Source organism: Callithrix jacchus, chromosome 12 (genome assembly GCF_049354715.1).
Source record: "Callithrix jacchus isolate 240 chromosome 12, calJac240_pri, whole genome shotgun sequence".
Taxonomy (NCBI): Eukaryota; Metazoa; Chordata; class Mammalia; order Primates; family Cebidae; genus Callithrix; species Callithrix jacchus.
Window position 1 is genome coordinate 123,187,501 of NC_133513.1, and position 20,000 is coordinate 123,207,500.

General features: G+C 47.6%; 1 protein-coding gene across 15 annotated transcripts in view; it reads right to left on the reverse strand.

Moving 5' to 3' along the window:
- The window catches only part of EBF3 (EBF transcription factor 3), a 128,867-nt gene that overhangs the window by 36,844 nt on the left and 72,023 nt on the right, over positions 1–20,000 (reverse strand). For 8 of the 15 annotated variants that reach the window (XM_078344103.1, XM_035269510.3, XM_078344102.1 and 5 more), the window contains exons 7-8: positions 5,896–5,977; positions 1,934–2,051 (exon numbers count right to left, since the gene is read on the reverse strand). In XM_078344103.1, the coding sequence (XP_078200229.1) occupies positions 1,934–2,051; positions 5,896–5,977 (200 nt within the window). Of the gene's footprint in view, positions 1–1,906; positions 2,052–5,895; positions 5,978–20,000 lie in introns of all 15 variants that reach the window. The other 7 variants (XM_035269512.3, XM_035269508.3, XM_035269504.3 and 4 more) reach the window with 1 other exon arrangement.

Consider the following 20,000-nt stretch of genomic DNA (forward strand, 5'->3'; position numbering starts at 1 on the left):
GCACTGTTTCCTTAAAGGATGTGGGACTGATGTGAAGCCAGCCTCCCACCCCTGCAGTCTGTCCTGACCAGGCAGGAGGAGGGAAGAGGTTTGGGGAACAATATGGGCAGACTTAAAAGGAAATTCCTAAGTGTCAACTCTCTCAGGAAGTGACGGAAGCATAAGCCCTGCCATGTGTTCTCTAGGGCACTTGATAACTGGGCATTCATTACAAAAAATAAAAATAAAATAGCCCTACTATTTATGACAAATGCCTTTTTCTTAACGATCTGTCTGTGCTAGTCCTCAGAGTCACCTACTGGCATTTTTAAATCAGTAGTCACTTTCTGGGGAGGGACAAGGTATTTCAGTCTCTCGCAAGAGACGGACTTGGTTTAAATGTTGAGAAACAAACATGAAAAAAATCCTGAGCAAGACCGCTTGTGCAAACAGCTTTTGATTAGTTGGGTTTTATCTCCAAGGTACCCACGAGTAGCCTTTATTTTTCTAAATGCTACATTTTCTGCTTACAGTCAAATGCTTTCTTATGCTACTTACAAAAATAAATACTTGTACTTTGCTCAGATGATAATAGCTCATTAGAGGAGGCTGATTTGGGCCCGAGACTACAACCTAACACCAGAGGGCTGGGGAGGCCCCTTGAACCTATCGCGTTGTGAGCTCCACTCTCTGGGGAAGCGAGGAACTGAGGACCGGGGAATCAACCTTCTTAATTGTGAACCTCATTAGTGATGGTTGCTAAGGAAAACACACACCTACCTTCAGAGCACGGGCAGGAGATAAACAATACGTCACAGGCTCTAATGACACTGGTACTTAGGGCGACCTTTAATTATTATAGTTTTGTTCTCTTATACCTTACTCATTAATGCAGAAAAACAAATTAGTTTATTTTTGTGGACCACAGCAGATTCACAAATCGTCTTCCAGTTTTCGTCTGAATGTTTCATTCTGATAATCTGCACATGCTTCATTCATTTTCCTGTGTGTGCATCTGTCTGCCTCCTCTGTGGCTCTCAAATGTGGGACCTCGGGATAGGGGATTCGTTTTAAAACCACTTAGCTTTATGGGCTCTTTGGTCTAAAGGATTCAATCATGCCACTGTTTGCAATTCACTTTAAAAGACGCTCACATTACTTTCTCAACAATTCAAATTGGTCAGAATCTCATGATTATTATAAAATGTTTAATGGGGAAAATGGCTGTTATTCTAAAGGGGATGTGTCCAGTTGTGGGTGCTGTGCAGCGCAGGAAGCGGGATGCGTATGAGGCCCACTGTACGGACCTGATTCTCAATCCAACCTGATAGCCAAGAACCCTTCTCCCTGCCTACCACCCTTATGGAAACCCTTCTCTTTTAACAAGCAAAACAAGAAGTCAATCCATTGAAAGCATTTGGTTAAAAAAAAACGTAGTATGCTGGTTTGTATTTCACCCCCTGCGCCTTGCCCCCACTCTTGCATGAACACGCACACACATGTGCATCACATGCACACGCAGCCAGGAAATGGTCCTGGCTGTCCCTTCCCAGCCGACTGGACCAGGATGTAACCACCCACTGGGCCTGCACAAGGTATCTGGATGGGCACTTCCGACAAACCAAAATAAAACCAAATAAATTAAAACCGCAAGAAAAGCAGTAAGCAAAAGAAAGCTTGGAAACATGAAGGCCACGGCAGGGGGCGGTGCGTGGGAAAGCCCCGCTATGCAGTATTGGGAGAAGAGAAAGCCTGGGCGGGCTGTCTCCCCTTCCACCTCGGGGACACCCCCTCGCCCTGCCGTGGCGCAGGAGGTCTCACCAGGAGCGGGAGCCTGCTGAGAGTAACTCCACATGAACGAACATAAAGGATGGTGCAAAGAAAAAGAAGCATCGCAAATAAAAAAAGACATGTAACATGTGCCTACCATTTTCCAGATAAGAAGGGGCCGTACCTTCTGACGGGTCTAGGCGGCGGGCCCGCCTCCCGTGTTTGGAATTGTTGTGCACAAACATGTTGTCTGACACGGCCAGCACGTGGCCGTCCACGTTGACTGTTGTCGATACAACAACCTGCAAAGATGAAGTGGATTTGAAAATGGAATTGGCAAAGAAAAGCACAGCCCCCTGTTAGGCAAAATAACAGCATCTTAAATATTGCAGAGCACAAGGAAACTCCGTGTGTTCCTGGAAACTTGACTGATGTGCATTCACAGCTTTTTTGGCTAATGGGGGTGGGTGGGTTGTTTTGTTTTGTTTTGACTCAAGATTGCTTCTCTTCAAAACCTGCTCCACTAATTACAGTTTAATCTCCTATTATGCTAACAAGTGAATTCAATTCAGAGAAATATTCTTCTAGCCATTAACTTCAGAAACACCCCTCTAGCCACTCATTTTAAAGTCACTGTTTTGATTGATCCGTTCACATATTGATTAGATAGTTTATCTAATTAAAATGAGTTCACTTGAGACTGGCCTCCCTTGAAGAGCTGGGAGGATTCAGAGTTGCCCAAAAAAGCCTTCATAAATCAGAACATTCCTACGGCCCACATTTTATCAGGAAATGATCCCTGGGTCAATTTTACAATTACGTTTAATGTCTGGGTAATGAACTTTTTTGCATCTGAAAAGGCTGAGTTGAATATGAATAGTGGGAGTGTTTTCAATCCTGGAAAGGTATCCTTTCTCAAGTTCACTGCAAAGGCTGGCAAGGACCCTGGGATGCCAAGGGAATGTCCTCTCTGTTGCGGTGACAGGCTCCCATTCTCAGGTCCAGGCACAAAGGATATCCAGGGGAGAGATGACCCTCTTAAGGTCAGGCCCTCTGAGCCTCCAGCTGCCTTGTGGTAGAGGGAGAAACGAAAAGGGCCAGGCAGGGATGACCTTGCGGATGCCACAGACCTACCCAGGTGAGCTGGCAACAAGCATCGAGAAATGGCATCCCCTGAACAGACCCAGGACCAGAAAGCTACAATCTGGCCCTGAGATTTCTCTGACAGAGTTGGTACGTTCATCCCAGAATAACTGGACTTGCAAAGATCTGTGGCCAGATTTAATCTGGGTCTTGCAGAAGGACCCCCGGGACTTGAGCCCAGCTTGGACCTGAAGGAAGTGCGGCTCTCTGCCACAGTTTGGGCAGACGAGGCCAAGTCTTTGGGTCGGCACCACCCTCGGGAACCACAGCCCTACAGAGAATTGTGTGGCGGGTGCAGCTGAGTGGGAAACCGGAAGAGGATCCCAGTCAAGGTTCACCTTCCCTGCGAGGTCCAGACGAAACGTGCCACGTGAAATGAACCTCAAAGGAAGGCTACCGTAGGCCTCAGTGAATCAGACTTCTCAGTGTTGGTTCATCAGATGTACAGAATGTCCTGCAGCAGCGCCACAGGGGAAACCATGGGGAGGGCGCATGGCGATACAGGGGAGAGCTCTGTACTTTCTGCCAATTTTTTTTTTTTTTTAATACACCTAAACTTCTCTAAGAAAAATAAAGTCTATTAATAAAATAAACTAGTTACCTAATACAAAATGAATACAATTCACCGTATTCGATGAATCCTTAAATACAAAATAATTAAAAGTAAACATACAAATAAGTAGTATGATAAAGGGTTTAAAAAGCAGCCAAAGCCACATGCTCATATCTGAAGACACATGTGAGCGATGGCTTTTCTTCTTAAATCTCAGGCTCCACGAGATGATGATGAAGCAGGGCGGACACACTGCATCCCACCCAAGCACCCCCATCGGGGGCAGCTTCCTCGACATGTGTTGCCCTTGGGCACTGCCGGGATTGTTGCAGTCTCAACAGTGTCAAGCCACCTGGAACCTCAAAATATTGTAAGCACCACCCCAGCAGCCCAGGTCCAGCCTTGAGTATCTCAGCTCCTTCCTTTTTTGGCCACTGCCCACTGGCTTTGTCCTTTGCAGCCCTGGTGGGAGGTGGCTTTGCTGCCACTTTGGTGCCATGAGTGGGCCTGGCAGCCTCTGCGTGAAGGATCCAGGGCCTATTCCTGGTTACCCAGTGCCCTCCTCGTGGTGTACCTGCCAGGCCCAGCCCTGGGCGTTGAAGACACTCTACAAATGCATTATCTGAATGTGATGCAAAGATGCATGACTGACACTGAGGCGCACACTGGGCCCTTTTTAAGTTCCTGAACTATGACGGGTTAAAGAAAGAAGCCAAACAAAACATAAAAGTTTTAAAGACGGTCTTTGCTCTGTCGTCTATATAAAGGTCACCCACGAAGGGAAAAGAGTGTAGTTCAGCGGAGAGAGCAGGCAAGCCGTGTCTGTGCCTCGCCTGGGCCAGCCCCGCAAAGCACCTACAGGAAACTGCTGAGATTGTGAAACCAGCTGAAACTACTGTGTAAGCCCTGACATCCTCCTAAGTCCAGTGACACCTTCTGAGAGGCGTGGGGATCCGCTCAAGAGACCAGAGGACATTCCAGTAACTACGGGGTCCGCAGTCAACCACGAGATCACCTGCGACTATCACTGTGTTCAGTCATCGGTGAGACAAAGAGGACACAGCCCCTCAGCCCTGCCTGACCTCCATTCTGCTTAGAAGGATCAATATCCCCAGTGCCCTGTGAAGCCCAGTGCGTGACAAATGGAAGCAGGCCCAACTGTCTGCAGGAAGCACCATCCCCAGCTGCAGACATTACTGTGGGCAGGCGCAAAGAGCCCGCCTCCTCTGACCAGCTGACCGGGCAGGCATGGAGACAGATGTCACGTGATCCACTAAAGGACTGAGGCATAACTCTGAAAAGCGCTTTGAGCTATTTGGTGGGAAAATAGTGTAAATCCCAAACAGGGACCATTCTGCTCTTGGGCCATCCATCCAAGCTAGTGGTGGGTTCCATTAGCCGCCAAATTCTTCTCTGGCTGGTAGGTACCAGCAGCACTTTTGTATCCCAGCCCAGGTTATTTTTACAGTTAAAATCCACAAAATCATCCAATGTGTCTACCCTAAAGTAGCTTCCTACCTGTTCAACAAAAAAAGGCAAGAAAAACAAGAATCTATCATAATGGGAGATAAATCTATCATAATTTATGCCTGAACCCCACCAGCTACCCCTCTGTATCCATGTTTTAAATAAATTCTTCTGAGGCAAACCAGAGACAGGACTTAGCCTGGGTTTAGGATGAGACTAGCAGTTAGGCATGGGGTGTGGGCAGTAAACCTCGGGGAAGAAAGCAGAGGCCAGGAAGACGCTCTGGAAGTGGCAGAGGTCTGTTCTAAGCAGGCCCAGATCTCACTATGTGGAGTGTCTAAGATCTGGAATATTGCCAAAAGGTTGCATTCTGGTTCCCCTCCCACTAAAAATCAATCCATCCATCAATCCCAAAATAAGTACTTTTGGGCCAGGTACAGCGGCTCGCGCCTATAATCCCAGCACTTTTGGAGGCCGAGGCAGGTGGATAACTTGAGGTGAGGAGTTCTAACCCAGCCTGGCCAACATGGTAAAACCCCATCTCTACTAAAAATACAAAAAATAGCTGGGCGTGGTGGTACACACCTGTAATGCCAGGTACTCAAGAGGCTGAGGCAAGAGAATCGCTTGAACCCGGGAGGTAGAGGTTGCAGTGAGCTGAGATCACAGCACTGCACTCGGTAGCCTGGGCTATGGAGCAAGACTCTGCCTCAAAAAAAAAAAAAAAAAAAGAGCTTTCACATGGCCACGTTTTCAAAGCTGATTTCGTTCTGTTATGCCCACATTAGACTTGATGAATCTGGCATGCCGAATATACCAGATCATTCTTAAAGCATTTGCAAATTTTTATCAAACACACCAATTCCAGTTTGCTTCCAAGCCCTTAAAGAACTCAAGAGTCTCCTGAACAGTTGCAAACTTAGAGAAATCAAATTTCAGAGGAACCGTGAGGACCACAGTCCACGTGTCTGAGAAGTGTATACCTGGAATCTCCGCATATCTCGAGGGTTGCCTGCATTCTTCAAACAGTTCTGATTGCACTTGAGGAAAAACTTTAGAAAGAATCTATAAAAAAAAAATACAAAAAGATGATATTTGTTAGGGTTATCCGACAAAAGACACAAACTTTTTAAAAGACACTCTTGTGCAGGAAGGAGTGGAGACTCAACCCCACCCGCTTCCACTCACGTTCCTCTAGGGGGCGACATTGAGAAGAGGCTCTGGGAGAGGTGGGGAGGAGGCGCCCAGAAACAGCCACACAGGAGAGCAGTGAGTTGCATTTGCCTGGCTGCTATGGCTGTGCAAGCCTTACGGTAACAGCTGTGAGTTTCGTGTTGGCATTTCCTGGCTCCATCTTTGCATGACTGCCTGTTAACCACAGGCGAAACATCTGCCCAGACAGGTACCATCTCCAACCAAGAAAAAATGAAGGATGCCTAGTTACGTTTGAATTTTGGATAAGCAAAAAATAACTGTTTCGCATAGGAGTGTCCCAAAGCATACCATCACTAAAAAATTGCTGTTGATCTGAAATGGAAATTTCACTGGATGTGCTATATCTTATCCAGCAACCCTAATTCCAGAGGCTAGCACTGCCTAAGCAAATACACTTTAAAATATGGATTTTAAGAGTTACCTAAGTGCCTGTAATCCCAGCACTTTGAAAGGCTGAGGTGGGCGGATCACTTGAGGTCAGGAGTTCGAGACCAGCCTCGCCAACATGGTGAAACTCCAGCTCTACTAAAACTACAAAAATTAGCCAGGCATGGTGGCACACACCTATAATCCCAGCTACTTAGGAGGCTGAGGCAGAAGAATCACTTGAGCCCAGGAGGTTCAGTGAGCCAAGATTGTGCCACCACACTTCAGCCTGAGTGACAGAGCAAGACTCCATCTCAAAAAAAAAAAAAAAAAAAGTTACAGTGGGTACAGCCTTTTTTTTTTTTTTTTTTTTTTTTTTTTTTTTGAGACGGAGTTTTGCTCTTGTTACCCAGGCCGGAGTGCAATGGCGCAATCTCGGCTCACCGCAACCTCCACCTCCTGGGTTCAGGCAATTCTCCTGCCTCAGCCTCCTGAGTAGCTGGGATTACAGGCACGCGCCACCATGCCCAGCTAATTTTTGTATTTTTAGTAGAGACGGGGTTTCACCATGTTGACCGGGATGGTCTCGATCTCTTGACCTCGTGATCCACCCTCCTCGGCCTCCCAAAGTGCTGGGATTACAGGCGTGAGCCACCGCGCCCAGCCGGGTACAGCTTTTAAGTGATTGGGGGCCTGAGGCAGGAGAATCACTTGAACCCCAGAGGCAAAGGTTGCAGTGAGTGGAAATCGCGTCACTGCGCTCCAGCCTGGCCAACACAGTCAGACTCCATATCAAAAAAAAAAAAAAAAAATCTAAGAACTGATTGGGGAGCATGTTGTTTTAACCAAGAATTCTTGATGCGGTAATGAATCTGTTGCTGAGGCAGAAAGCAAGAAGCAGTAGACATTCTGCAGGGCTGGGGAGGCGGCCGAGGTGAGCACTATTTCCATTTCCCACCGTGCCTTGCCCTTATGTTTCATGGCATGAAGATTCAGGGGTTCTGACAGTGTGTTGAGATGCTGTGACTGAAACATCATCATGCTGTCCTCCCCATTGCTGCATGCTCAGTGACACTGCAGGCCAGCTGGCTTCCGGTCTGAACTCAGGGATCCTGGGAAGCTGGGCTCTACCGTCACCCACAGGAAAAGCAGGTTGGGGGGGGGGTCTCTCCCTACACAACCTCTGCCTCAACTTGAAAAGGCCACAACCAAGAAACCCCAGAGCTGCACGGTATGTGCCAACATACCCACTCTGCCAGCGGCCAAGCATCCCACCCAGCAAGGTGGTCAACAGAAACCTTTCTCTATTTTCTCCCAAAATATCATCTGTCCTGCTTGATGATTATTCATTTTTGATGAAGTTTCACAAGATTTTCTTACATTCAAGGTGCCTGGCTGGCAATCAGAATATCAGAAAATAAAAAGACTCAACAGAGCAAGACTCCTGTCTCTAACTGCACTCCCAGCATATCCTGGGTGACTTCTAACTACGGCAGAAGAAAACCCAATTGATGGGGGAAAAGAATAGTGGCCACTTAAATGTTCTTGCGTACCACAAGGCCTTACCATTTTAGGCCAGAATTTACATCTTTTATTAACTCACCTCACCTATACACTTAGCTCACAATGCCTCTTCACACCATCTGCCATCAGCATACAGTAAGTCACTTGATATTCCACCCACCAATTTTTCCTAACAACCACTGTGCAATTAAACTCCACACGTTCTGCAGCGAGGTAAATTAGGTGCACCTGCGGCCACACTGCATTTGAACTGCATCAGAAAGGGCCTAACAAGGTGAGGGCGCCACAAAGTTATCGTCCTGTCAGGCAATTAGGTTTTCACTTCGGGGACAGCAACACGGTGCAATTACACCACACATTACCACCCGGTTAATCTTTGGAGCAGGCGCCAGCCCGAGAAGCCGCTCGTCTGCAAGTGTACCTGCACAGAGCCATCTCTGGGAGCTTCGTTTGTGATTTGAGAGGTTTTTCTCCCCCCTCCAGAGAGGTTTCTTTAAATTCCTTGATGTCTTCTAGACAGTTCACCCTTTTACCTCCGAGAGAGCAGAGTAGGTTTTGATGATACCCTAACTAGCCCTCACTGGCACTGTCACGATGAGCTGGGCTTGACATTCTTGGGCCTTAACTGCCATCCTCTCCAGAAATCAGCAGGACAAAGTTGGGTGCTGGACCCCAGAAACATACTGAGAACTCTCAGGGTCAAGTCAAGCAGGTGCAGGTACACACACACATACATGCCCACACATGCGTATACAAACATGCACACACACGCACATGAATACACAGACACACACACATGCACGCACATACAGAAGCACACACATGCAAACACACATGTACACACATGCATACAATACAGTTATGCACACATGCATGCACATGCAGACACACACGTGCACACACATGTGTACACATGCACACACACACACATTCTTGCTTGCTCACTCCATTTTGGATGTGGCAATGATGGCTTCTGCTTCTATTCAAACTGTCTAAAGAGCAGTGCAAGTGCTTGAGAAAGACTTGCACAACCCCAGAGGCCAGGCTCCTTTCTGAGCACACAGGTCCCAGTGACACAAAGGAAGCTCAACAGTCAAGTGGCTCCATGCCAGGTTCTTGGAGCATCTACAGGGAGGGACAGAGGGGAAGCCTCAGCGGAGAGAAGAGGAGCTCTGCGCTTCCCTCTTACCCTGGAGTTTTGGTCATGTCTGACTTCGCGAGGTGTCTGGCACCACAGAGCAGGGCATGACTCTGACATGCGCACAGTCACACAGGAGCGAATTCATGCTTTCAACGAGGAGGTGCTCTGTGAGCCACGCGACTTCAGGGTTTGGGGAGACGGTGAGAAAACTGAATGCCCAGCCTGGGAAGTCAAAAGGTAATTCTCATCCTTTACTCAATTACCCTTTCATTGGCTTTTTCCTAAGAAATATCTGACAACCACTTTACATATCTCACTTCTAGAGTCTGGTACACAAAGAATTTAATACTCTTGTTATGAAAGGAAAAATCTTCCCTATGTCAGAAAATCTTCGGCTTTAGCACCAGTAAACTCTTTATTACTCCTAAACATGGATTTGCTGCTCCATTGCGAAGAGGCGATAAAAACCCTAACCTGCCATTAGTACATTATGCTTAATTGTGTACAGTGTGTCTCCCTTGCATCTGTTGGCCCGTCATCGAAATGACCATTATGTGCACTAATTCCCTGACCCTGCCTTTATTTCCCTAAAGAGTCATCATCTTTCACAGTAGGTGCCAGAGTAAACCAAGCTTGAAATATGGGCTTTATTTACTTGTTTCTCCCAGGCAGAGGGGAAGACGGCAGCTCAAGACAAACTGCTACATGCCAGGCACGGCTTTCCCAGCCCATTCCACTCGGAAACAGCCTACAGAATCCTGGGAAGTTCTCGGGAACCGGCAGAAGGGGGAAAGGTGTGATCTTATTACTTTTGAAATGAGGTTTCCTCTTTCACAATGAAATGAGGGGCTAGGACTGAGCACCCTATGGGCAACCCCATTCGTTCTTGGGAGGGCTGGTTCCAGGAGGCTGAGCTGTGGGAGGGTTCCTCTACTAACTCACAAGAGTCCTGTGAAGATGGACGAATGGCACAGTGGGGCCCTGTGCCTGGGAGGACAGGGATGGAGGGGCAGCTGGGTGCCACCCTGGATGTCTTGAGTGTGATGTAGGAATCCCAAGGCCCTCGTTTCTGCTGGGACAATTACTCGACTGCTCTCCACAGAGCTGTAGCCACCACTGCACCCAAGGAAGAAAGACCCTGGTCTTGGCTGTGTTTGTTTCAGAGTTTCCAACAAAAAACTCCAGGGCCAGTGCAAGCATGGAGCAGTGGAATGAGGACACTTTAAATTGGGCTAAAACAAATAATGGGATCAACCATTTCAACTGGAGCCCAATCTGGGTATCACACAAGAAAGGGGCAAGCCCCCACCGCAGTGACTAATTTCAAAGTCTGCTCTATTTCGGTGTGTTTAAGCTATGAATTAGTTCATTTATATTTACTTTTATGAAGCTGATTAACCAGAGCTTCTCTATCTGATGAAAATCATTTTAATTGTAGTGTTAGGCTCCTGTGTAATATCCATTACATTATGAACTGTTTAAATTCTACATGGGTATTGTGTAAATTGGCCCTTTGTGAGCTAGCAGGCAATTAGGACCAAACAGCTCTCCTTTAAACGGCTACAGAACTTTGTGGTGGTGTTCAGGACAGTCAGAAACAAAGGAGGCTGTTTAATTGTAATTTAATGGAATATCAAGGAGTCCGTGGCATTAGATGCTGGCAACAGAGAGCAGGAGAGAAAAATTAACTGCAATTATGTTTGATTAAAGCTATCCTTCTCAATAATCAGCGGTCCTGACAGGCCATGGGGCTCTAGTGGGTTCCAGGATGGCAAAAGGTGTTGAGCAATATTAGGGCCAATAAAGGGGATATTAGCATAGCTAATTACAGCCCTGCAAAACCTGTGAAGGGGGCCTCTGTGTATTGTAATGTGTGAAGTAATTGGCCAAGGCCGTTATCAATTACATAAGGAATGAATTTGGTTTGTCAGAGAAAAGCTGATGAGATGCACTTCATCTGACACCATCCCTACCCTCACGTTTCCGTGTAGCTAAGAGCGTATCCACTTTTATCAAAAGCTACAACTTACCAGTGGCCAAACCACTGATAAAATTATCTTGCCAGCAAGTGTTGGATAATTAATACAGCCCATCCTCACCGTCTCCCTGCCACTGTTGTTCTCACCTAACTGAAGCCACTAATCATGCAATAATGATTTCTTTCCCTCTGGTCAAAGGAGAAATAGATCGTCTCCTTAGAAATGCAGTGGGCTTGGCGGTCGCACCCTGGTGACTGAGGAGAAAAAGCAAACTTTGAGCTGTTCTAATGGCTTGCTTTTTGCATGTGGCTCTCACTTGTTTGAAATTATCTACTTCTTAGCATCTCAGGGACCCTGTACAGGATCTTTTCTTAATTGTCAAGTTTCAGACTGTTCCAGGACTAGCTTTGCCAGTGCCTGAAAACGCGAGTCACTGTACACCGGAAGGTGTGACCCTGATTGGCCCTGTGAAAATGCGCCTCATCCAGCTGAGCTGGGACTCCTAGGTGTGCACCTGCCCCCGTGCAGGGTTAAGTGGCCATACTGCAAGGAAAGAGCTTGGGCTCTTAGCAGACCCTCCCATGCCTGGGTTCCAGCCTGGGTCCTAGAAGGACAACCCCCTTTTGTGGCCCTCAATTATGGGTAATGTGGGAAATCGGAGTCAAGAATAAAAAATATTGGTATCTTTTATGGGAGGGGGAGCCTGCTTTTCAGTTTTAAGGCAGAGGGCTCTTAATAAGCAGCAAACTCATACAACAGTGGATGGGCCTGCAGGCCATCCATCAAAAACCCAAAGCATTCGTGTGTGAATCATGGAGGTGACAGCTTCTGGAGGTTCCTGGGGGCTGCAGAGAGCCTGATGCTGGATCCAGCCCCCGTGTTTTCAGTTACTACTATTTTAATACGTAATAACCTAGACAAGAAAAGATGACTGCTGAAAACCAGCCAGAAAATGCAGTTTTAAAAGTCAGTTCATTGGCGGTTGGGGGGTGGGGGAGGTTCAGCCAGAAAATGCAGTTGGGGGGTGGGGGAGATGGGGAACAGCTGCTTCATGGGTTTTCTCTTGTGGGGGCAATGGGACGTTTGGAACTCCGCGGTGGCGATGGCTGCACGACTTGGTGAGTGCACTAAATGCCACTGAATTGCTTGCTTTAAAATGGTTAATTTCATGTTATGCCAATATCACTTCAGTGAACAAAAAATATCCCGCCCCAGAGGAGAACACAAGAGTGGAGCACGTGACCCGAGGCCCCCGTGGGGGTCTGTGGCTGCAGCCCTGACTGTGCTATTGAAATGAAATAGTTAAGAGTCAAATTAAAAGATAGAGCGTTTAAGAGACTTTTCCTTGACTGATAAGAGTGGCCAGTGGAGTGCTTCCTCGAGGTCCCTGCTAATTACTGGGAAGTCCCTGAAAGCAGTGGCCACAGCTGTGGTGTGTGCACGCCCGGCCATCAGTCGCTGGAGTATTGATTACTGAGCAATTCTAGCCGATCGGGTTCGGGCGCTTCACAGACAATGTGCTTCCCTCACAAAACCTGTAATGAGCAGTTCCTATACAAGACTACATTCTGCTGACATCAGATCTGTGCACTAAGATAGTACACAGGTCAATACGTATTGGATTTCCAAAATGCGAGGGTCTTAATGTCAGGCCTCTCTTTTTCTCTCACTCCTGCCATTAGCTATTACTGGGCTCACGTTCTTTAATGCCATACGGGAGAAAAAAAATCTGCTCCATTAGTCTGATTTATTCTTCAAATATGCCATGACAAATTGCTTTAACACCAGACTTATTAAATTCTTGTACATTTCAAGTTATGGGTCTCATATACTTGTAGTGCCTGCATGACGTCATATAGCGAAGGGGCAGAGGGCGGCAGGCTTGAATTTTACAGCTGTGCCCAGATGTCCTTTGTTGAGGGCTCCCCTCCCCAGGCAAGAGGTCTGGGTGGCTGTACTCCCCTACTGGGAGTACCTGGCCTGCACGTGCGTGCTCCCCCAGCACGCGCCATACCCTGCATGTAAATGTAGATGGATGAGGATTTGAAAATATCCACGGCTTGACTTGCAGTTCAGCAACGACTGGCCTTTGTCTGGGGATTCTGGCTCTACTGTAGCAGAGCCCGTCTCTGGTGGACTCGGCTATTTTACTTCCCTCCGCTGCAGTAACCACACCGCATTAACAATATTTGTACTACAATCGCCAAGGGACCCACTTCCCAGATTCTATCACTTCTTTATCTCCTGACAAATACCTGACTATCGAACATTATTAGGTTTAGAAAATTAACCCTTCACAGCCTAGAGCCACACTGGGCCCCAGCGTCCCTCCAAAGAGCCTTATCGCTAACTTTCTGCTATAATGGTTTTTCTTTCCATCACAATTTCAGCAGCGGCTGTCAAGAGGCACTTATAGATACCGTGATCTCGTACTTTTGCAATGATTCTCATTAAAATGATGCCAAAGAGATCTGATGGGATTTAATGGTTTTGCCGGCCAGGTCAATATCCCGTTCTGGAGCAGATCCCAGCCAAGTCCTCCGTGTGGAGAGATTTGTATGACTCGCATTAAACTTTTCTGGGTGGTTTTAATGTGTTCAGATAAGTAAAATCCAGGTAGACACTCGAAAGGCAAGTACATCCCAGAGCTGTAAGCTCTGCCGGCTACCCCGCTCCGCCCGCTGTCAGTGTTCTAGTTAGTATTTTCTGCAACTGCTCCAGATATTTCATGATAGTTTTGATAAGGTTATCTGTTTAAAAGAAGTCAACTGCACAACACAAAAGAAATGTGAAGTGCACTATATTTACACTAGGGTTCTTGTTTCAAGTGCCTATCTTTCTTCCCCCCTTTACCTATTTCTCTATTTCTAATGGGCAACGCGGCGCTGACATTATTTCCCCAGCAGATCACGCGCCCTGTCAATCAGTCTGTATTTTGTCTTTCGCTGCGGGCTCATTAAAACAGCTTCCTCTCTCCCTCTGGACACTGTTCTATTTGCCAGCTCTGATCACGGAGCTCCTTATTTAAGAAAAATGCCAGCATCACTTGGCTCACAACAGACGCACCCCCTGACTTGTTGCCAGCTCCAGGGGAGGCTTTCACAGGTTCTGCAGAGATTAAGCGCCTATGCTTATCCCAACTTAGGGTTTCAAGCCTCTCCCACCACACACGTGTGTGTTTTTAGGGATCTGAAGATCACGGGAACACTTCTTTTGCCATCCTGATTCCTGGTGGCTGGGGAGACTCCTCAAATAAACGTGCTGGGTGGGGGGGTGTTTTGGGTTTTTTTTTTTTTTTTTTTTTTTGCTTCCCATCTCCAAGTGGGAAAGATCTTGTTAATCCATTCCTCCTCTGATGTACATTTCCCCCTTCCACACCAGCTTGCTTAATTAAGAACTACCATCTTTGTAGGCTGAATTATTAATAAAAAAATCACATTTTAAATCAAGCCTGTGCATGCACGGAGGACACCAGTGTCGGACCTGCCTATGCGGCTCTCTACCCTTTTAGGTCCTGATTAAAAACTTATTAAAACATTATAAATGATTAATGGGCGCACAGCTCTGAGTGGTAATTATTAGTTTTAATGCAGGTAATGCAGCTTAATGAGGGGCACATGTGTGCAAAGCCTTACCTTCATTACTCCTGCGTGTCAACATATACAAGAGAAATGTGTGTACAGGTCATCCATTACTTGGAACAGCACCGAGCCCTCTCTCTTCACCTCCCTTTGTTGATGAGCCAGGAGCCATAAATTAATCCCGTTCTGTGGCTCAGGGAAGGACCAAGGTGTTAAAATCTCGGTAAACCCTGCTCGGCTCCCCACGCCACCGGGCAGCTGTGTTGGAATATTTCGCAGGTTATCTGTTCCGCGGCCCTCCGGCACGTGGGACTTTCTTTCCCTGGGATTTTTGCAGGTCGTCATTGTCTCTGCCCAGAAACAAGAGCTCCTGACATTCAGAGCCGACTGGGTTTCTTTCCCTTCCTGTTTTAAAAGGTCTACGGGGGAGCTAGCTCCATCCTCCCAGAGTCCCATTCACATTAACACAGTTCTCCTAAATGTTCAGACATGATTCCAATGTCCTTTTCCTCCTGTCATGTGGGGTGCAGGGGACTGTGGGTGTGACAGAGACAGAGAGACACACACTCGAGTGCCCCTGGTCAAGAGGGGCTTTAACGCTGGAATGCAGAAACAGAAGGAAATACCAGTCAGCGCCTGGCTGCAACATGGAGATGTCAGGGTAAGCACAGGCCCGGGGAAGAGGCTGAGGGGAGGGGGGTGAATAGAGGCATTTAGGATGCTGAGAGTGGGGGGCACTGGCCCACAAAGAACCCCATACAAGGCGCAGCCCCACCTGGGACCCTCAGCCCCAGGCCTGTGACAGCCCACGGCTGGGGAGCAGGCCACTCGGCCCAACTTCGCACGTCACCTCTCATTTTCTGTTTTTGTGACAAGCAGCTTGATCCAGCCTGATCTCCACTATCTGTTTGAAGAGTATTCAGGACTATTTGCATCATTTTATCGCTAATGTATAATATATGGCTCTAAAGTGAGCCCAAGCGCTGTCTTGTTACCGAGCATAAAAAAGTAAGGGCAATAAAGATACATTAGTTCTCTCAAGCACAGCGGCTATAATGCAAGCTAGAAAGGTTGCTGCTTACAGTTAAGAGCCAACCCTCCTGCCTGGCCAAGACAATGGAGGAGTAAAGAAAATGTCAAATCAAGAAAAGCTGGATTTAGAGATGAGGCAGCCCAGAATGACGCTGGTGCCATATTTTGTGAAACTATAATGCTGTTGGCAGCAAAGATCCGTGTTTCTGATTCATCTAGGGCCGCATGGCAAAGCTTTGTCAGTCTGTGCAAGGTATAAATAATTCAGGGTGAGAGATGGCAATTACAGGGCCCTGCACAACCAAAATGAATATTTTATGAGGACTAAAACTGCTCTGGAATGAATCATACACATGGAGTCACACATGGTGAGTGGTGGGTTCGCACATGCCAGCCCCAGGAAGAGAGGCACCGCGGCCCCGACCTCCTTTGAGTGTTGACTGTAAACCTGGCGGATGGTAAGAGGCAAACAAAATCAGCCAACCTGCCCCCACGCTCCTCAGAGACACTCAGTCCCTAAAACGTCCAGCAGGGAAGCCCGGGGACCATGCCACAGAAGCTCCAGGCTGATCCATCCCCATCGGCCTCGTGGTTTGCTTATTTTTCTTCAATTGTTCAACCCACTGATAGGGCTAAGCTGGGAACCTTCTCTTCGTGAGAAAAGGACTTGAATTCTCGCACAGGGAAGAGACGGGTTTCGTTGTCCTCGATGGAAGGTGGGTGTGCTCCAGGAAGGAGTGCAGCGAGCATGCGTCTCGCCCTCTGCGTGATTTTCCACTTTCCCGTCGGGGAGCAGCACACGCTGCGGCCCTTCCTCCACCTGCTGGACCTGAACCTCACGCGGTCCCAGTCCACAGACTGAAGGGCCCAAGACGGTGGCTTTTGCCTCCGTAGGTCCAAACTCGCATGTCCAAGTTGCTTTCCTTGCTTTGAAAACTGGTAGACTCCTGATGGGGGCAGGATTTGAAGAGGTCGTTAAAGGCTGAAAGGAGGGTTTCATCGGTTACATTTCCTTCCAAAATGCTCCTGGTGAATTGCTAGAACAAATAACAACATTGTTCACGAGGCCGCGGAGGCCCGGTCCCACTGGTGAATGGCCATTGTGTTTGTCCAGCTACTGATACCTGCGCTTTTGTGGAGGAAAGAAGGCCGGGGCCATGACATCGGCGCAGCACAAGCACCCCTCTGTGCAGAGGCCGGGAGCGGGGCCCAGCCGTGGTGGGAACCGAACACCAGATCCCTCTGAGAAGGTTTTCTTTAAATCCAGCTCCAATGCATTGTTTATGAAAACAAGGCTATTAGGTATATTAATAATTTGATAAATAGGGATTTGCCCTTAATTATTCATGAAGAACATTTGGCAACAGTAAAATTATATTCGCAAAACAGGTTTATAAAGCAGCTAATTATAAATTAAGTATGCAAGAGAAAATTGCTAACCTTGAAATTAAAATATTTTATGATTCTGCAATTACAAAAAAAGGTAGAGAATTATCAAAACCCCAGTGTGGGCAGAGAGAGCAGCAGGCCTGGGCCTATACAGATGGCAGTGGCACACAGGCCAGAGGCGAAGCAGAGTGGGTGGACCGGGAACCCCTGTTCCCCCAGCAGCCCCTCCAGTCAGGCTGTGTGCACCCTGGTGCCACGTTCCAAGACCCCCTCAGAAGGAGCCAGCAGCTGTCCACAGGCAGCCCAGCATCTGCAGAAGGCCCTGGTCTGGTTCTTTGCAAAGGATATGGTGGTCCCCTCTGCTGGCCACCAAAGCTCTGGCACATGAACATAGCGGCATATCCCCCTCAGAGAAGACCCCAATGCCCCCTCCACGTCGCTGCCCTCCCGATGGGGCAGGTCTACAGGGAGCATGGGGGCCAAAGGGACAAGGCCAGAGCTAGTGGCACAGGAGCGTGGTCCCGCTTGTCCCCACTAGAGGGCTTCTCAGGAGGGCCTTGGCGGGAACCAGCAAAAGCCACGGCGGGCAGGTGGGCAGCTTTGGGCTGGGAGCAGCTCCTGCCTGCCACACCCTCTTGAGACAGACCCGTCCTGCAGCTGGGCCGTCCACCAGATACTCGGGTTCTGCTGCCTGAGCGAGGCTTCCTTGTCGGACAGTTCCATCATCCACCTGCTCCCCAAACTCTGCAGCCTCCCCGCCCCCACCCCTCTAAATAGCCAGCAACAACACCCCAGTGAGTTCCACACACATTCCCTTCACTCATGTGATAGGAGAAGACAGACGCGGGGGAATCTTTGCTCCCTTTCTAATGAGCAGATATTTTCACTCATAATTCAGGCAGATGTTAAAGGAGGAAAACAAGCAGGATACATAATGGATGTTCTTTTGGGCGGGGGGAGGGGAAGCAGGCCATATTCCTCCACTTCCTTTCCTGTGGCTGTCACATCTGCCAAAAACGCAAACTGTAGAGGCTCAGGATGTGCAGAGGCTGGCCCCGGACCACTTTCACTCCCCTGTAACTCAGTGACTTTCCACACTCCCTGAAATCTAGGGAAAGTGAGCAAAGCCCATTGAAGTGCCTTTTTTTTTTGTCTTTTTTTGTTATGAAGAGTCTTGACTTCCCTGAGAGTCAAAAGCCCCATTCATTGTTCATGTACCAGAGGAAGGAGTGCAGGGCGCACTCGCGTGCCCGAGTCCTTACCCCGACGCTCAGACACAGCTGCGGGTCAGGCAGCCGACCAATCAGGGAGGGCTCTGGGAACTCAGATAATGAAAATTTTTTCATGTATAAAATCCTTAATCAAAATGCGAGTGGTGTCATCTTGTGCAGACACCGCAACTTAAAATTAATATACAACAGAACCTTCAGCAGAAGGAACATCCCCGGGCCGCGTGGTACACGTGCCCCTGAACTGCGGCCTGGGCTGTCGAGACCCCAGGCAGCAGGCCGGCTCCCGGCTGGCACTCAGATCCCAGGGAAGCAAGCTGTTGCTGCACCAGGATCCCCAAGGCCCAGAGGGACTCCAAAACCTGAGGACAAATCAGCGAAGATGATGAAGCACGAATAGCGCCATGAACACCACGAGGTATGACGTGCACGGCGCGCCTCCGCCAGCCTAATCCTGGGCACGGCTTTAAGACACCTTCAGCCAATTAGTTTAACTCGATCAGCTTAGTATCTAAAGAATATTTTTATCATTTGGAATAGACTATTTACCATTTGATAGGATACATTTCTTTCTTTACCTCTGGGAGGCTCCACAGATGCTAAGCAACTTCCCCTAACAATATTTAAATTGCTTACAAAGCCTCTCTAAATATTTGCTATGTATTTAGCATGCCTAAGATTTGCCCGTTATCCCAAAGTCTTTTTGTTGTAAATTGCAATTTTACAACTTCATGCTCGTGATATATTTTGACAAAGCTCTGCTGACACCCTCTATTGGCCTCGGAAGGCAAAAGAGCTGATACTCCACGAGCCACCAGAGAACTCTCAATTTGTTGTGAGACCGCGCTACTTTGCCATCCTCAATCTGCATGGAGAAAGATTAAACATTCAATTTGTTACTTGATAGGCCACAAGGTTCGCCACTTACCATACAAATGGAAAACATTACTGTCATTCCTCAACTTGCTTGCCTGAGTATTTTATTATTTGTAATATTTACTTCAGGGAAATTATGATTCATGTCATATTTATCTTCATGAAAAATGAGCATCTAAATGGAAATCACCTTTTGAATGTACCGGGATATAGTGTAATACTAATATGCTTCATGAACTATAAAATTTAGTCACAGTATATGGATATATTATAGCATGACTTTAATACTCTCCCATCAAGCAAATTTTCTCTGTGTTAAGCTGCTACTCGCAGCCCTGATTCCAGTCTGATAATCATTACACCTACATGATGGTACAAGTCACTACTTGTAGATTTATGTGCCCTCTCAGCTCGTTTGCATTAATCTGCCTCTGAATAAGCTATTCGCACTTCCTCCCGTGCACGCCGGAAATTGGAATAAGGTGCAAATTTGTAGGCCTTAAATCTGAACAAGCACAGACAGATATTTTTCACCTGATACCATTCATTTGTTTCAAGTAAATACAAAAGACGTTTTTTATTCTTTGTCTGCGTCCTAAGGTTGTGCTTAACCAAAACGACGGTTGTGTTTTCCCTCCATATTTACATCCATTTTTGCAGAAGTCAGACTTAAACTATCTGCAATTAGCTCTGAGTCAGGCTCACAGTGATGTCTGTACAGATTCAGGGTCCCCGGCAGGCCACGCCATCCCTTGT